The sequence below is a fragment of the Ascidia mentula genome, chromosome 4, assembly GCF_947561715.1.
Source record: "Ascidia mentula chromosome 4, kaAscMent1.1, whole genome shotgun sequence".
Taxonomy (NCBI): Eukaryota; Metazoa; Chordata; class Ascidiacea; order Phlebobranchia; family Ascidiidae; genus Ascidia; species Ascidia mentula.
This window is the reverse complement of record NC_138569.1, coordinates 9,935,993-9,955,197: the sequence shown is the minus strand read 5'-3', so window position 1 is coordinate 9,955,197 and position 19,205 is coordinate 9,935,993. Positions and strand designations below refer to the sequence as shown.

The following is a 19,205-nucleotide window of genomic DNA, read 5'->3' as shown; positions in this document are numbered from 1 at the left end:
GGAAGATCATGCAGCAGGCGATAATCAAAGCAAGGAAAATTGCCTGGGATCTCGCAATGCAGAGAAATCCCACCAGGCTTTTGACTCGTCAACAGAAGGATGTTTTTCGGTGAACAGCAAGGATTTACCTCACTCCGTTTCAGTCACAAACATGGTAAAGCATAAATGAATATGTATGTCCAAATTCTGCCAACTTTTGCCGCATTTAAGCTTTACTTATCTTTGTGTTTGCTAGGCTCATTCGATATGTCAACTTATGCAATATCCACTTTTAATTTTGAAGGAAACTTGCATCCTGCCACGTCAAAACCTTGATTTTCCTTCCAACACTCCCGCTAGTCACAAAATATGTCAATCCACAAACGGATGGAAATCGCTAAAAGCGCACTGTGAAGATTTTCAAACCGACCATGATGTTGTAAATTCAACAGATATTACAATACTGGATATGGAATGCAAGTTGAATTCATCAGCCATATTTGGTGAGAGACAAAACTCGGAGACAAATAAACGTGTATAAACTTTAAACTTTTGACTCTTCTTCAGGACAAATGAACAAAAACCCACTTTCAATGACTCAAATATCGAAATTCCAACCCTTGCTGTCAGACTCGCTGTTGGTGATTGAGAAATTGAGCAAAGTTACTGAGCTCGTGGGGCGTTCGCTAGTTTTACTGAATAATCACAACAAACCCTATGTACATCAACCTACCCAGGCAGGCATGAAATCGGATGAGGCCCAAAAAATCTCAGAGCTTAATCCGAGCCCCGCCATAGAAATCGCCGATAGAATTGAAAGCAATTTACATGAAGACAAGGAAGATCCTGCAACAGGCGATAATCAAAGCGAGAATAATTGCCTGGGATCTCGCAATGCAGAAAAAACGCTTTTTGACTCATCAACAGAAAGATGTTTTTCTTTGGACAGAAAGGAATTTCCTTCTTCCGTTCCATCCAGAAATATGGTGAGTATTTTAGGAATATTTGAAATTAAATAATAGGATCTACGCAAAATGTCATGTTTGAATTGATGTGCGAATGTTCATTACGTTTTGTTAGGTTTTAGTTTGACTATGATTTAACAAACTTATTTTGCGAAGGAAAATCCCGTTCAACGGCATAAGAAACATGAAGAGAGTATCAGCGCACCACTGGAAACCGACACTCTTATATCCATCTCTAAAACCTATGGTGAGCATCTAAAATACAAGGTTATGTAATAAATCATTTGTGAAAAAGCGTTAATAGTAATTTCCTTGAAAGGTTTCCACTGGAAGAATGCGGCTGACATAAAAATCCCTACAGTGGCAGATTTCCTATGTCAAGAAAAATGGTTTGCGAGTAATTTTCAATGCGGGATTGGTAAGAAAATGTCGCTGTGACCATGGACCAAATATAACCATGGATTTACAAGCATTGTTTGTTTTTTAGGACAAGTTGTGTATCCTCCATTAATCGACATGTTCCAGATCCAATCGGTTTGGAACCAAACTATTTTGTTGCCGGTGTCGTTGGTAATATTCTGGCAGACTGGGCGCCCACCCCGACACCCGGCCATGTTCCTCACACCCGAGTTTCTCGGCGAGCAAATGTTTCGGATAATATCTCCGATGATTAGGTGGAAACAACGATTCCCACATCGATTAATATTTAAAGTTCCAAAAGCTGATTTTGATGAACTTGAACCCGATGGCCAGAGTCTGTTGGATGAGATTCCCGTCCCCAAGTATTTGATTGAAAAAGTGTGCGTAGAAGGTGCAGATCTCATGAAAAATGTCCAAATTCTGCTGAGAAATCGCGACAAACTCTGCGTGCATCGATCCACGCAGACGAACGAAGTTCAACTACATTCACGCACCAATAGCACACAGACGTGTGACAATTTACAGGCCTTAATTGCGCACCCAGCGTCGATGGATAGTTCTGTTCACCACAAGGGATGTCTCCCATACTGTGAGTCCCGTACTGAATCAAACCACATAACGGCAGCAGATGATTTCGCTGAGAACAAACATGAAGGAGGAGTTGTGACTCATCCATTATGCTCAGTCCATATCCCACTGAATTGGGACCAACCATTATCGCTGCCAGTTTCATTGGTTGTTTTCTGTCAAACGGGACGACCAACCCGACAGCCGACTATATTTATTAGACCAGAATATTTTGGCGACCAAATGTTTGGGATATTATCTTCGATTATTAGGGAGCAACAACATCGATTTACCGACGAATTTTCTGTTGAACCGAATCGAAATAGTTGGCTAGAGGAGGTTCTTGTTCCCAGGTACTTGGTTGGAAAAGTGTGCAAAGAAGTTACAGAGCTTATTGACCACGCCCAGATTTTACTGATTGATTGCGACAAACCCTGTGAGCACCAATTTACACAGACAGATGAAGGTGTGACAACGATAGACAGCAATGTGCAGTTTCACAACATTTGTACGCAGACCTTGATGGGTGACGCGTTACAAGAATTCCAAGATGTTAGTGCGAAACTATCGAGTGTTTCTGTTGACGATGAGGCTTGTACTTCATGTGAGCAAGATACTGAACAAAAGGGTTTTCCAGACAACTTCACAAAAGTGTTACAGGTCGAAGCAAGCACAACAAACCAAGTTACTGCAGAAGAGTCTATTGCTGAGCAAAAACACCAACTTGGAAACTCCTTAATTGAAATGTTGAAAGATCCACTCGACATTGCAATCGCTGACAGAACTAAAATCAATCTGCATGAAGACGATGTTACTTCAGGCGGCCCACGTGTTGAACTTGAATCGCCACGATCTGTTTCTGTTGATACTAAGGGTTTATTATTCAGAAAGTCGCCTTCTGCACGGACTGTTTCTGAAACTAATCTCACTGCAGTGCCACTTGCAGAAGCAAGCAAGTCAAACCAACCTACAGTCAAAGAGAATATTTCCAATGTCATTTCTGAAGTTAAGCACTTCAATACCTCTAGTTTCAATACACTGCCAAAAATGTTACATGATGATGGAGGCAGTGATTGGGAACGAGGCTATAGTAAAGCGGACAAATGTTGGCCAGGATATCGAAAAGAGAAGATAGTTCTGCAGCTTTCTTACCCATCAACAGCAGTATGGTTCTGGCCACGACCAAAAGAATTATCTTGTCTTGCCTCGTCCAAAAATAAGGTAAAGTATTTATCGAAATGTTTGTGTGAAAATATTATTTGGACAAAGATTGTGAAGTGTTAAAATCTTTTTCGCCACAAACGCAAAAAAAAATTATAAAAAACAGAGAGGATTAAAATTATAAATATATTTCTTTTGTTTAATCTTGTAACTTGTTTCAAATTAAACCCATTTATACACATGTAAAGGAAACTCACGTTCAAAAACACGAAGGATTTGAAAATAATTTCGGTGCTTTGGCAAATGACACCCTTGGACACAAACAAAAGAAGAAAAACAAGTTTCTCTTTCGACTGTTATGGAACCAACGTTCATTGCTGCCTGTTTCTTTGGTTGTGTTTTATCAGACAGGACGTCCACCCCAACAACCGGTCATTTTTATTTCCAAGGAGTTTTTTGGCGAGCAAACCTTCGGGATATTATCGCTGATCATAAGATCGCAAGAAGAATTTTCAAAACCATTGACATTAAGTGGAGTTCTGAAGCCTGATTGTCATTCAGTTGAATCTTGTGGTCTGAATCCCTCAGATGAGGTTCTGGTGCCCACGTACTTGATAGATCAAGTTTGCACGCAAGTTGCGGAATTCATTGAAAACGTGGGGATTCTGTTAAGTCTTCGCGACAAACCCAGTTTTCATCAACATACACAGACAACTGATAATATGACGACGACAAACCTCATTAATTGTAAACACAAGTTACGACTGGGCCATTCTCCGATCACAATTACCAGCTTCCCACACCCGGTGAATATCAATACAGCTTCCAACGATGAAAGTTACAAGGCCAACGAAGTTCAACAAACCTCGGATACTTCGTCCGCAGGATGTAGAAGCTCCACGGTAAAGAAACAATCGCGTCCCATTTTTTCCAGAAAATTGATAAAATATTTCCCGAAACGTAAATGTTAAGTGCATTTTGAGATGTTTTTGGTTACAACCAACAACTTTTCTATTCTGTTAAACTTATTGCACTAAAATTTTGATCTACACCAGAACAGTTTTACATTATACTGTTTACTTAATTTGTTTTTCAGCAATAATGATCATTTTGATGTGGTCTTTTTCAGAAAACCAAACACACTTTATTGGTAAAGGAAACTCGGGAATGTGCACAACGTGAAGAAAATATCGGCATTCAATTTGTATCAGAAACTTTTCTTTCTGTTTACAACACTCCCGGTAAGCAGCCAAAGTACAATATTCCGATATAAATTAATGACAATACCGCTAAGTAATTTACAAACCCGATTAGGGAATTCAAGTGTTTCGCGTCACATTTGCGTACAAATAAATTCAAACCACAAACACATTACAATCATTTTGTATTTCGCAGAACATGCTGTGTCCCAGAAAATGGGCCGAAACATGTTGCAGCTTCCGAGGCCCTGGAATAAACGTTTACTGCTTCCAGTCTCGATGGTGATTTACTTTCAGACGGGAAATCCAACCCGACAACCCGCCATGTTTATTATACCCGAGTTTTTTGGGGCGGAAACATTTGGGATGATTTCTGCGATCATCAGTTCACAAGGGCAAGGATTTTGTAAAGCATTTCAACACCGAACAATCGCAACGACTGACAGTTGTCATATCCCAGTGGGCGAGGTTCGAGTTTCCAGGCGCCTTATTGATGCATTGTACACTCAAGGAATGGAGTTTTTAGAAAACTCTAAACTTCTGGAAAGTGAATTTGACAAGCCCAGTGAAAACAAATACACTCAAACGTGTGAAGTTCCTCATAGCTTCCCTGGGAAACAAGTGGAAGGGCCACAAGCCAAACTCACTCTACTGTCATCTAGTGGCGCAAGCACGTCAAACCACCTTTCCGCAACAAAGTCGTTCCCAAAGCTTAAACTCAGTCGATCTCCAACTAAAATATCCAGTTACGTACCTTGCGTGAAAAGCAACAAGATTTTTAAACCCCTCAGTCCTCGGAGTTTGATGGCAATGATCAAAAGAGTTGGATCAAAGACTGAGGAGAAGGAAGAACGATGCGGAGGTCCAACCGACGAAGATTGGTTGGAATATTTTAAAGCGGAAAGAGCTCGACAATCTTCAAACACAGAAGCAGGTCCATCAAAATTGTGGGACGACGCGACTGTTTGTAAATCTTCGCAGCGAAAAGAAAAACACTCCGCGAAGATTGTCAGAGATAAAACACGACAAAAGAAGAAAAGACGTGTGCGCTTCACACTCCCTTCTGGTCAAGTCGTGGCCCCATGCAAAACCAATTTCTCACATGACTCCCAGCTAAAGATAAACCCAAACAAATCGCGGAAGGCTGGTTACGTTGGGTAATAGGAAGAGTTTGCTGTTGCTAGGATTTGATGATTGTCGTCGAAAACGTGTGCAAAATAGCCATAATGTTACGTCGCTGGCGACGACTGTGCTAATGCTAAGGCAAACGCAGTAGTGCTTCATAAGCTGTTCACACGCTCCGCTGGCTATGCCGTTTTCTTTCTATCGTTCGCTTTGCAGGGCTTGTGATTGGCATTTTATTCTATTGGTTATCACGTCAACTACATTTCGATTGTATTCCTTGCCGCGTCTAATTCTATTCGATCCACTTAACACGTTCACTGCTGACTGGAAGAGCCTGAAGTTTAAACGTTGCCTGCCTCAGTCCACATTTAGGACCGGAGTGAGGCATAATTTGCTTTACAAATTATTGTCTTTTCTCAAATTATGCCTTACCGGTCCTTAATCTAGACTGAGGCAGGCAACGTTTAAACTTCAGTCTCTTCCAGTTGGCAGTGAACTTATCAAGCGAATGGAATAGAATTAGACATTGCAACGAATAGAATCTAATAGTAGTTGACGTGATAACCAACAGAATAGAATGCCAGGCACAGGTCTTGCGAAGCGAACGATAGAGAGGAAATGACATGGCCAGCGGAGCGTGTGGACAGTTTATGAAACACCAAACTGTAACTGCCTTAGCATTAGCACAGTCGTCGCCAGCAACGCAACAGCATCGCTATTTCCCACACGTTTTGATGCCAATTATTAAATCCTTGCACAGTTAAACCTTTCCTCACAAAAAAAACACTTGTTGAAGTTTCGGCGCAAATAACAACTTGCGTGAAACTACATTTACCTGATAAGCATAAAATCACTCCGTGTGATAAGGACAAAAACGTGTGCTGTGTAGCGTTGCTTATCTTTGTGCAATTTTATTCTTCTTGTTCTGTTTCGCAATAATAATAAATGTACTTTTCAGTTTACAGGAATTCTCCTCATTATAAGCATTTAGTTGTACAGAGTGCTCAAAATGAAAATCAAAAAAGTAAAAGCTGATTGTTACAATTCAATGACATACAGTTGAACAGAAACAAAAACATGTGCCAACAACATTGCCACAAACCACAACTATGACAGGTGGCGCTTCGCCAAAAATATTGAACACCCGATCGTAACTCGTGCGCAGGGAACTATAGTGTTTGAATCCTGGAGCGAGGAAAAGTTAAATTAGGAAAAAAATACAACTTCCCCAACCCTTAGTTTTCCAGCAATTTTTACTAACTGGCACAAATGAAGAGCTTAAGGTTGGCAGCAATAAAAAGTAAAACAGTCAAGGTTAAAGATGCCAAAATTAATGGAGCATGATATTTTAAAATTATATTTTCTATCTCTTACTTTTTTTTGTAATCTCATGAGATTTAATGCAGTTATGAAATCATTTCAAAATGTTTTGGTTTATTGCACGAAATTTTATCCCGGATCAATCACATTAAAAACAATTATTTTTGTTTTCAAACTATTGTGTTTTATTATCAAAATTATCTTAGAAATATCCCACCTTCAAATTCGCATAAATCTGCCACACATGCAAATGCAACAAACAGCAGAAAAAATTCTACAGGAAATTAAAGAAAGCTACATAAAGCAGATGACCAGCGTAAGACATAATAACATACTTTTCATTGCGTAGTTTTCTATTACATTGTATAATATGCGTAGTTTCTATCAAATAAATTTACGGTCCGTTAAACCTCACACATTTTGTTGAAGAAATAGTGGATATACCAGCAGTTTAATCGGCCACCTTTAACTTAGCGGTTTCAATTTGGTAATGATATCATTAGAATTATGAAAGTTACATTTTATCTTTATCGTATAGAATAAGTTGCGCAATTTTATTTCAGTTTCATTCATGCGTGGAAAGCGTGACAAGGTGGTTTTACGCCTTTAGAGATTAATAATTTAATTTCGTGGCATGTATCTTTCAAGACCTGTCGATATCTTTCAAGCCCTCATGTAAATCGTACCCCTTCCCCCCAGCTTTCCACATCCTTACACCCAAAACTTGAATAATGTACCGCGCACCATATACACATTGTTGCTATAAGTAAAAGTTATAATTGTTCTAGCAATGTTTAATACATAGAGTGCTGTACATATCTACTTTCAGCGTATTTGGGTCCTTGGCTAAATCTTCTTTATACTGGTAAACATGCAGTGTTGTTATCGGTAAAACTACTTTTGCCGCCTTTTACACACTGTTCATATACATAAACTTACTTTAGTATTGCGACCGTGGTTATGTAAACCCAAAAGATTTGGATCGTGCGCACGAGCAATGTAGATCGGAATTACTACGAAACATCCGTTTTCGATCGTTCGGTGAAGATATTTCATTCCAACGAACACAAACGTATGAAAGGGAAATGGAAGAAATGTTTGAAACAATAAAGAAAAACAACGAGACAAAGAAAGGAGTTTTTGTGAAAGTAAAGGGCGGGTTTAAGTCTGTATTAAAATTTTTATTTTAATATTTGTGCATTTTGCTTGTTACACTTTCCTAAAATAATTTTGGTTCTATGCGAGGTGCCCACATGCAACTATACAGGCGAACCCACAACTAATTGTTTTTATTGCATGTTTTTTTATTTTTAAGTGATTTTGCATCTGTTTACACGTATTCGCCGCGTAGAAAAAATTTGCATTCGACATGGTTTAGTTTGACCCACAGATATATTTCCTTTACGTGTACAAAGCTTGGTGCAAAGAAAAGCAATTGTTAAATTATTGTACACATTTTGTAATTGTTTTGTGTTTTAGGAATGCGCTGCATATTATTTCTACTTCAAATTTGTTTCCTATGTAAAGAAGTTTCTAATTTCCTCATTTTCGATATTACTGGGATTGCAAACAGTTTTCGAATATTATTACAATTACAGCACGTACTATGCAGTGCAAAACAAAACACTTTTGTGTTTAATTGAGTGATCATTTACGAAGATGATACCAGGCAGGAATTATTTACGACCTCGTTATTCTTAACATATCTAAAATATTAAAATGTCATCAATTTCATGCATGGGATGATTTACTGCTGTTCACATTTCCATTTGGCAGTTGTGTGATTCCAAGTACATTGACCCAAAAGACCTCGAGAAGGCGCACGAGGAGTTGAAGACACAACTCAAGAATGATTTTAATCAACATGCAGAAGCAAATGAATTTCCTTTTTGGAGAGAATTTCAAGAAAGGAATAATTTAACTATCATAAACAAAGATTTTCGTCTATGCGTCCTAACATCATTTATTTTAATTGCTTCTGTACTGCGCTAGGAATTTTGTGCCTTTATACACTGACATTTCTAATGTCCGGATTATTTTGAAAATTATTCTACGTTAATTTTGGCAATGTGTTTTTACACTTTAATAAAAGTAAATTTCTGAAAAATATGCCTTGGCTGCGATGCCAGCGAACCTAATGATCTTGACACAATAGCTGTGATCACCAAGTATAAGGACCCATGCTCGGTGGGCGATCCTGCTGTCTGAATCCTGTAAATCTAACAATGTTGATACAATGGCTATGATCGTAAAGTGAGGGCCTGCACAGTGGGGCGAACCTGTCAATCATACAATTGCATGAAACGTTACTGCATTGTTTGATTAGTGGTGGAGATCCCTACATACATGCGAAGGTTTACCTGGCAAGTTGTGCATTGAAATCTAGCTAGACTGCAAAACACAAACATATTTTCCTTTGAGGAATCATTACCTGGGGCATAATACTGGGCTTCATTTTAAGTTGTTCCACTCTTTTTTTGAACAGTGGCACTTCTCTGAATCCAAGAAACCCAGGTTTGTATGGGATAGTTAACTCTTCTAGTTGACTGTCTTCATACAAAACCTGTTATTTGATTTGTTAAATGTTAATTAAGCTCAAACACAAAACATGTACTTCCAAACATCACAAAAGTTCATCAATATGAATTATCTATAAAATACGATTCATAAAGTGTCGCTTAATTTCACCTTAAGTGACGCAAAATCAAGTACGATGAGTGTAACACATGCAATGTTCGAATTCCCATTCTTTGGTACTGATATGTCAAGCCCACCCACTTGAGTAATGTTACATAATAATTCATCATCAGTATTGCTAAGTTGCTGGCGAAGGTTGTTCTGCTCCCTGTAAATATGGAAGTCTTTATGTTTTGTTTTAGCCAAATGAAAACAAGTTCTTGCTTTTTATTACGGAAGGACACTCTTCATTGTCTGCAGGGTGGATTGGAAAGTTTGTAATTAGTAAGGATGATTTTTTTTGATGAATGCGCAGATAATGTGTAGATTATCAAAATGTTCACATACTAAACAACATAATTTCTGACAATTTTACACAAAATCCTATTTACTGCACAATTGTATTAGCATTCAACTAAAAATGCTTCGTAATTAATTAAGCATACTAAAGATGAACACACTTACTTGGCCCAATCTAGAAGCATGGTTTCTGACAATACTTTCGCCATTTCAGTTATTGCTACCAAACTAGTAGCAGATGAATAAAATCTTTGAATTTCTATTTTAAAGTGCTGTTTTCGTATCTATTTATTCTAGACTATTCACAAACATAAGGTGCTTTGGGTTTTTGGAACTTGGGGATGGGGCTTCCCCAATGATACAAGGCCATTTGGAAAAGTGCGTGTTTTGAAACATGACAATAATAAAATATGTAGGCCGCATCTCTGTATTTCTATGAAAAAGACTTTCCCGGTTGGGAAATGCCCTTCTCGAACTCTGTCCTGCGTAACAGAGTAAAATTATGTGTAACAATGCAATGGGTCATGCATGGGCGCCAGTGTTTTGGTTGAATGAGCGCAGATGAACAGCATGTTGCCAGGGCGATTTTCAGCGTGTTTGGGGCAGTTTTACTATGGTTTTCAGGGTTATTAGTCAGGCAGTAAATTGGTAGAGGGTGCTGTTGAACATGTAGCTGAAAAACTACCCAAATATTGAGGTTGATTTTGTGAAAAAATGAATCACAGAAAGTATGGTCAATTTGTGATTTTCTGTTAGTGCCGACCCTTGCCTAGAAATTCTGGCCAAATTTATAATCGAAATAACTACTTTAACTGCTCCCCCGGGGGAATTTTGACCCTCTGTTGGCCATCATTTTGGCCAAAAAAGCAGAAAAAAGTGTAGGTTTGTTTTGTGAAAAAATGAATCACAGAAAGTACCCTCCATTTGCGATTAAGTGAAGCCACCAACCCTCCTCTACACAATTCATTAAGAATTAGATGTCTTGTAACTGTCTTGGGGCCCCAGCGGGGCTGTTTGTACACCCCCTAGGACTGACAATTTAGCAGTTAGCCTTTGCAAACCCCCCAAATGTGCTGTCTTAATGCAGCTGCAATCAATTTTTTTTCTGTTCAGCAATAGTAGTCCCCCTTCATGAGTCATCAGACCCGGCAATTGTTTTTGGCAAACAAGAGAAACTGTAACCAGGTGCACAATGACAAATGACTTCTAAAACTCAATTTTTAGGATTTAATTGTGAGATGCGGCCTGTGGTGATACAAAACCAAACAAGGTGAAGCAACAGCGTATGGTTTCATGCTCCCATAAGATGTGGCTATCTGGTTAAGGTTTTTACAATTGAAAAAATAAATCCCACACCAGTCAGCCTGAAAAAACACCAAAAATATTTTACAAAAGTGCGCTAACGGGATCACGCGACTTTCGACAAAAATTTCTATTGCTAACAAATATACTTATTTCAGTGCGTAAACAAATTGAATACGGTAAACAAAGCATGGTGGCAAAATGGTACTGAACTACACAGTACACACGTACAAGTAGTGTCATGAAATGAACTCTATGACGTCACATTGGCCGAAAATATCTCTTGGCAGCAGCGACATATATGTTGGCTACATGTTAGCAAGATAGTGGTAATAGTTTATCATAAAATAAAAATGATGTACGCTTATAAGAAGTTAGTTTCTGCAATTGGGAACTTTGTTCCATTTGAAGGTATCAAATACCTCAAGGAGTTGTTCGGCTTCACAAAACCTGAAGAAAAAGTCCTTGACTGCCGTCAATTTTCCAACTTGTGGCAGTGTGTCGCTCAGTACACTGGCGTTTTTGTCCAACCCGAAGAACACGGCTTTGGAGCGACTCTTCACCTCGTTCTTGACCGCATGAGAAGTAATTTGGCTATCTATCTAGTTATTTTGATGTTGGGAATGATCATATTGATCTTGGGCAAACATATCTTCTTCTTTGTAAAAAGGTGAGTGGGTAACTATTATAAGCTTTGTAGTTTGGGTTTAATTATTCACGTTTCCAAGCCGATAGTTCAGTTTCAGTGTCACTCGGATACATGTAGCCGACGCAATCGTCTTTATTGCGAAATATGGGTCTATTCATGTATTACATATCTGTGTTGAACTTTCGATAAGCACACCTTCAGTTTATTGTCCAACCCTTGCCATGGTTGCATACAAGAGCCATTTTATGTTCTCATATTTACAATTTCACACAAAGAATTCATAAATTGGTGATCATTTCACGCACAACTGAGACATGGTGATACTTCTGTGTTTCTTAGTATAACCTTAAAAGTTAAGCGACCTGTGCAAAACCATACCAAATCTTTAAATATTAAAGCTACAAAAACCTAGAGTGCTTTTATTGCACCAACAACTACATTCATTTTAGATGAGTGTTGATCTTGAATCGTTTCAAACTGTACATTCGCATATGATGTTAAACGGCTAATAGAATAATTGCCTTTACAGAAATATCTGGAAATTCTCGTTGGCAGCTCAACTTGAAAATGCAGCCCCAGTAAATTCATCAGATATTCCATTACGAGATATGGAATGCATGTGGAATTCATCAACCATATTTGGTGAGAGAATATGGCAGCAATCGGAGACAAAAAAAAGTGTATAAACTTTTGGCTCTTTTTCAGGACAAGCAATGTCCCAGGAAATTCATACAAATCCATTTCCGTATTTACAAACTTCGAAGTTCCAACCCTTGCTGTTAGACTCGTTGGCGGTGATGGAGAAATTTTGTGAAGTCACGGAACTCCTGGGGCGTGTGCAGATTTTACTGAATAATCGCAACAAACACTGTGTACACCAATCTACACAAACAGAGTCTAATCCGGGCCCCGCCATTGAAATCGCCGATAGAATTGATAACAACTTGCATGAAGAGAAGGAAGAACATGCAGCAGGCGATAATCAAAGCAAGGAAAATTGCCTAGGATCTCGCAATGCAGAGAAATCCCACGAGGCCTTTGACTTGTCAACAGAAGGATGTATTTCGGTGAACAACAAGGATTTACCTCACTCCGTTTCAGTCACAAACATGGTAAAGCATAAATAAATATGTATGTCCAAATACTGCCAATTTTTGCCACATTTAAGCTTTACTTATCTTTGTGTTGCGTATCTGTTATTCTGTTTGCTAGGCTCATTCGATATGTCAACTTATGCAATATCCACTTTTAATTTTGAAGGAAACTTGCATCCTGCCACGTCAAAACCTTGATTTTCCTTCCAACACTCCCGCTAGTCACAAAAGTTGTCAATCCACAAACGGATGGAAATCGCTAAAAACGCACTGTGAAGATTTTCAAACCGACCATGATGTTGTAAATTCAACAGATATGACAATACTGGATATGGAATGCAAGTTGAATTCATCAGCCATATTTGGTGAGAGACAAAACTCGGAGACAAATAAACGTGTATAAACTTTAAACTTTTGACTCTTCTTCAGGACAAATGAACAAAAACCCACTTTCAATGACTCAAATATCGAAATTCCAACCCTTGCTGTCAGACTCGCTGTTGGTGATTGAGAAATTGAGCAAAGTTACTGAGCTCGTGGGGCGTTCGCTAGTTTTACTGAATAATCACAACAAACCCTGTGTACATCAACCTACCCAGGCAGGCATGAAATCGGATGAGGCCCAAAAAATCTCAGAGCTTAATCCGAGCCCCGCCATAGAAATCGCCGATAGAATTGAAAGCAATTTACATGAAGACAAGGAAGATCCTGCAACAGGCGATAATCAAAGCGAGAATAAATGCCTGGAATCTCGCAATGCAGAAAAAACGCTTTTTGACTCATCAACAGAACGATGTTTTTCTTTGGACAGAAAGGAATTTCCTTCTTCCGTTCCATCCAGAAATATGGTGAGTATTTTAGAAATATTTGAAATTAAGTAATAGGATCTACGCAAAATGTCATGGTTGAATTGATGTACGAATGGTCATTTCGTTTTGTTGGGTTTTGCTTTGACTATGATTTAGCAAACTTATTTTGCGAAGGAAAATCCCGTTCAACGGCATATGAAACCTGAAGAAAATATCAGCGCACCACTGGAAACCGACACACTTATATCCATCTATAATACCTTCGGTGAGCATCTAAAATACAAGGTTATGTAATAAATTATTTGTGAAAAAGCCCTAATAGTAATTTCCTTGCAAGGTTTTCACTGGAAGAATGCGGCTGACATAAAAATCCCTACAGTGGCAGATTTTCTATGTCAAGATAGCTGGTTTACGAGTAATGTTCAATGCAGGAATGGTATATATATAGCTGTTATCATGAACCAAAAAATAACAAAATACTTACAACCGTCATACGTTTTTTCAGGACAAGTTGTGTATCCACCATTAATAAACATGTTCCAGATCCAATCGGTTTGGAACCAACCTATATTGTTGCCGATGTCGTTGGTTATATTCTGGCAGACTGGGCGCCCACCCCGACACCCGGCCATGTTCCTCACACCCGAGTTTTTCGGCGAGCAAATGTTTCGGATAATATCTCCGATAATTAGGTGGAAACAACGATTCCCACATCGATTAATATTTAAAGTTCCAAAAGCTGATTTTGATGAACTTGAACCCGATGGCCAAAGACTGCTGGATGAGATTCCCGTCCCCAGGTACTTGATTGAAAAAGTGTGCGTAGAAGGTGCAGACCTCATGAAAAATGTCCAAATTCTCCTGAGAAATCGCGACAAACTCTGCGTGCATCGATCCACGCAGACAAACGAAGTTCAACTACATTCACGCACCAATAGCACACAGACGTGTGACAATTTGCAGGTCTTAATTGCGCACCAACCGTTGATGGCTGGTTCTGTTCACCACAAGAAATGTCTCCTACACTGTAAATCCCGTACTGAATCAAACCACATAACGGCAGCTGATGATTTCGCTGAGAACAAACATGAAGGAGGAGTTGTGACTCATCCGTTATGCTCAGTCCATATCCCACTGAATTGGGACCAACCATTATTGCTGCCAGTTTCATTGGTTGTTTTCTATCAAACGGGACGACCAACCCGACAGCCGACTATATTTATTAGACCTGAATATTTCGGCGACCAAATGTTTGGGATATTATCTTCGATCATTAGGAAGCAACAACATGGATTTACCGACGAATTTTCTGTTGAACCGAATCGAAATAGTTGGCTAGAGGAGGTTCTTGTTCCCAGGTACTTGGTTGGAAAAGTGTGCAAAGAAGTTACAGAGCTTATTGGCCACGCCCAGGTTTTACTGATTGATTGCGATAAACCCTGTGAGCACCAATCTACACAGACAGATGATTGTGTGACAACGATAGACAACAATGTGCAGTTTCACAATATTTGTACGCAGACCTTGATGGGTGACGCGTTACAAGAATTCCAAGATGTTAGTGCGAAACTATCGAGTGTTTCTGTTGACGATGAGGCTTGTACTTCATGTGAGCAAGATACTGAACAAAAGGGTTTTCCAAACAACTTCACAAAAGTGTTACAGGTCGAAGCAAGCACAACAAACCAAGTTACTGCACAAGAGTCTATTGCTGAGCAAAAACACCAACTTGGCAATTCCTTAAATGAAATGTTGATAGATCCACTCGACATTGCAATCGCTGACAGAACTGAAATCAATCTGCATGAAGACGATGTTACTTCAAGCGGCCCACGTGTTCAACTTAAATCGCCACGATCTGTTTCTGTTGATACTAAGGGTTTATCATACAGAAAGTCGCCTTCTGCACAGAATGTTTCTAAAACTAATCTCAAAGCAGTGCCACTTGCAGAAGCAAGCAAGTCAAACCAACCTACAGTCAAAGAGAATATTTCCAATGTCATTTCTGAAGTTAAGCACTTCAATACCTCTAGTTTCAATACACTGCCAAAAATGTTACATGATGATGGAGGCAGTGATTGGGAACGAGGCTATAGTAAAGCGGACAAATGTTGGCCAGGATATCGAAAAGAGAAGATAGTTCTGCAGCTTTCTTACCCATCAACAGCAGTATGGTTCTGGCCACGACCAAAAGAATTATCTTGTCTTGCCTCGTCCAAAAATAAGGTAAAGTATTTATCGAAATGTTTGAGTGAAAATATTATTTGCACAAAGATTGTGAGGAGTTAAAATCTTTTTCGCAACAAACTCTAAAAAAATTATAAAAAACAGAGAGGATTAAAATTATAAATATATTTTTTTTGTTTTATCTTGTAACTTGTTTCAAATTAAACCCATTTATGCACATGTAAAGGAAACTCACGTTCAAAAACAGAAAGGATTTGAAAATAATTTCGGTGCTTTGGCAAATGACACCCTGCCTTCTGACTTTAACAATTTTGGTAAGTAAAATAAGGTTACATTACAGAGAAGTTTGTTAAAGTAAGCAAAATAAAAATCACGATGCTTGCAACCATTATATGTTTGTCAGGGCAAGTTGGGTATCAACAAAAGAAGAAAAACAAGTTTCTGTTTCGACTGCTTTGGAACCAACGTTCATTGCTGCCTGTTTCTTTGGCTGTGTTTTATCAGACAGGACGTCCACCCCAACAACCGGTCATTTTTATTTCCAAGGAGTTTTTTGGCGAGCAAACCTTCGGGATATTATCGCTGATCATAAGATCGCAAGAAGAATTTTCAAAACCGTTGACATTAAGTGGAGTTCTGAAACCTGATTGTCATTCAGCTGAATCTAGTGGTCTGAATCCCTCAGATGATGAGGTCCTGGTGCCCACGTACTTGATAGATCAAGTTTGCACGCAAGTTGCAGAATTTATTGAAAACGTGGGGATTTTGTTAAGTCTTCGCGACAAACCCAGTTTTCATCAACATACACAGACAACTGATAATATGACGACGACAAACCTCGTTAATTGCAAACACAAGTTACGACTGGGCCATTCTCCGATTACAATTACCAGCTACCCATACCCGGTGAATATCAATACAGCTTCCAACGATAAAAGTTACAAGGCCAACGGAGTTCAACAAACTTCGAATGCTTCGTCCGCAGGATGTAGAAGCTCCACGGTAAAGAAACAATCGCGTCCCATTTTTTCCAGAAAATTGATAAAATATTTCCCGAAACGTAAATGTTAAGTGCATTTTGAGATGTTTTTGGTTACAACCAACAACTTTTCTATTCTGTTAAACTTATTGCACTAAAATTTTGATCTACACCAGAACAGTTTTACATTATACTGTTTACTTAATCTTTTTTTCAGCAATAATGATCATTTTGATGTGGTCTTTTTCAGAAAAACAAGCACATTTTATTGGTAAAGGAAACTCGGGAATGTGCACAACGTGAAGAAAACATCGGCATTCAATTTGTATCAGAAACTTTTCTTTCTGTTTACAACACTCCCGGTAAGCAGCCAAAGTACAATATTCCGATAAATTAATGACAATACCGCTAAGTAATTTACAAACCCGATTAGGAAATTCAAGTGTTTCGCGTCACATTTGCGTACAAATAAATTCAAACCACAAACACAAAACAATCATTTTGTATTTCGCAGAACATGCTGTGTCCCAGAAAATGGGCCGAAACATGTTGCAGCTTCCGAGGCCCTGGAATAAACGTTTACTGCTGCCAGTCTCGATGGTGATTTACTTTCAGACGGGAAATCCAACCCGACAACCCGCCATGTTTATTATACCTGAGTTTTTTGGGGCGGAAACATTTGGGATGATTTCTGCGATCATCAGTTCACAAGGGCAAGGATTTTGTAAAGCATTTCAACACCGAACAATCGCAACGACTGACAGTTGTCATATCCCAGTGGGCGAGGTTCGAGTTTCCAGGCGCCTTATTGATGCATTGTACACACAAGGAATGGAGTTTTTAGAAAATGCTAAACTTCTGGAAAGTGAATTTGACAAGCCCAGTGAGAACAAATACACTCAAACGTGTGAAGTTCCTCCCAGCTTCCCTGGGAAACAAGTGGAAGGGTCACAAGCCAAACTCACTCTACTGTCATCTAGTGGCGCAAGCACGTCAAACCACCTTTCCGCAACAAAGTCGTTCCCAAAGCTGAAACTCAGTCGATCTCCAACTAAAATTGTCAGTTACGTACCTTGCGTGAAAAGCAACAAGATTTTTAAACCCCTCAGTCCTCGGAGTTTGATGGCAATGATTAAAAGAGTTGGATCAAAGACTGAGGAGAAGGAAGAACGATGCGGAGGTCCAACCGACGAAGATTGGTTGGAATATTTTAAAGCGGAAAGAGCTCGACAATCTTTAAACACAGAAGCAGGTCCATCAAAATTGTGGGACGACACGACCGTTTGCAAATCTTCGCAGCGAAAAGAAAAACACTCCGCGAAGATTGTCAGAGATAAAACACGACAAAAGAAGAAAAGAAGTGTGCGCTTCACACTCCCTTCTGGTCAAGTCGTGGCCCCATGCAAAACCAATTTCTCACATGACTCCCAGCTAAAGTTAAACCCAAACAAAGCGCGGAAGGCTGGTTACGTTGAGAAATAGGAAGAGTTTGCTGTTGCTAGGATTTGATGATTGTGATCGAAAACGTGTGCAAAATAGCCATAATGTTACCTCGCTGGCGACGACTGTGCTAATGCTAAGGCAAACGCAGTAGTGCTTCATAAGCTGTTCACACGCTCCGCTGGCTATGCCGTTTTCTTTCTATCGTTCGCTTTGCAGGGCTTGTGATTGGCATTTATTCTATTGGTTATCACGTCAACTACATTTCGATTGTATTCCTTGCCGCGTCTAATTCTATTCGATCCGCTGAACACGTTCACTGCTGACTGGAAGAGATTGAAGTTTTAACGTTGCCTGTCTTAGTCCACATTTAGGACCGGGGTGAGGCATAATTTGAGAAAAGACAGTAATTTGTTCAGCAAATTATGCCTCACTCCGGTTCTTAATCTAAACTGAGGCAGGCAACGTTTAAACTTCAGTCTCTTCCAGTTGGCAGTGAACTTATCAAGCGAATGGAATAGAATTAGACATTGCAACGAATAGAATCTAATAGTAGTTGATGTGAAAACCAATAGAATAGAATGCCAGGCACAAGCCTTGCGAAGCGAACGATAGAAAGAAAATGACATAGCCAGCGGAGCGTGTGAACAGTTAATGAAACACCAAACTGTAACTGCCTTAGCATTAGCACAGTCGTCGCCAGCGACGTAACAGCATCGCTATTCTCCACACGTTTTTGATGATAATTATCAAATCCTTGCACAGTTAAACATTTCCGCACAAAAAACACTTGTTGAAGTTTCGGCGCAGACAACAACTTGTGTGAAACTACATTTACCTGATAAGCATAAAATCACTCCGTGTGATAAAGACAAAAACATGGTCTGTGCAAACGTTGCTTATCTTTGTGCAATTTTACTCGCCTTGTTCTGTTTCGCAATAATAATAAATGTACTTTTCAGTTTTCAGGAATTCTCTTCATTATTAGCATCTTGTTATTGTGCAGAGTGCTCAAAATGAAAAGACTGAATCA

At 39.1% G+C, this 19,205-nt stretch overlaps 1 protein-coding gene across 1 annotated transcript; it reads right to left on the bottom strand.

Annotated features, from left to right (window-relative positions):
• Positions 1-7,379: 7,379 nt before the first annotated feature.
• On the bottom strand, positions 7,380-9,921 carry LOC145898056 (endonuclease V-like). Its single transcript, XM_082986498.1, has 4 exons — positions 9,878-9,921; positions 9,425-9,581; positions 9,168-9,299; positions 7,380-7,496 (listed from the first exon to the last, which is right to left on the bottom strand). Exons 1-4 carry the CDS (start codon positions 9,919-9,921, stop codon positions 7,380-7,382), a joined length of 450 nt encoding a protein of 149 aa, XP_082842624.1.
• Between the last annotated feature and the right edge of the window lie 9,284 nt (positions 9,922-19,205).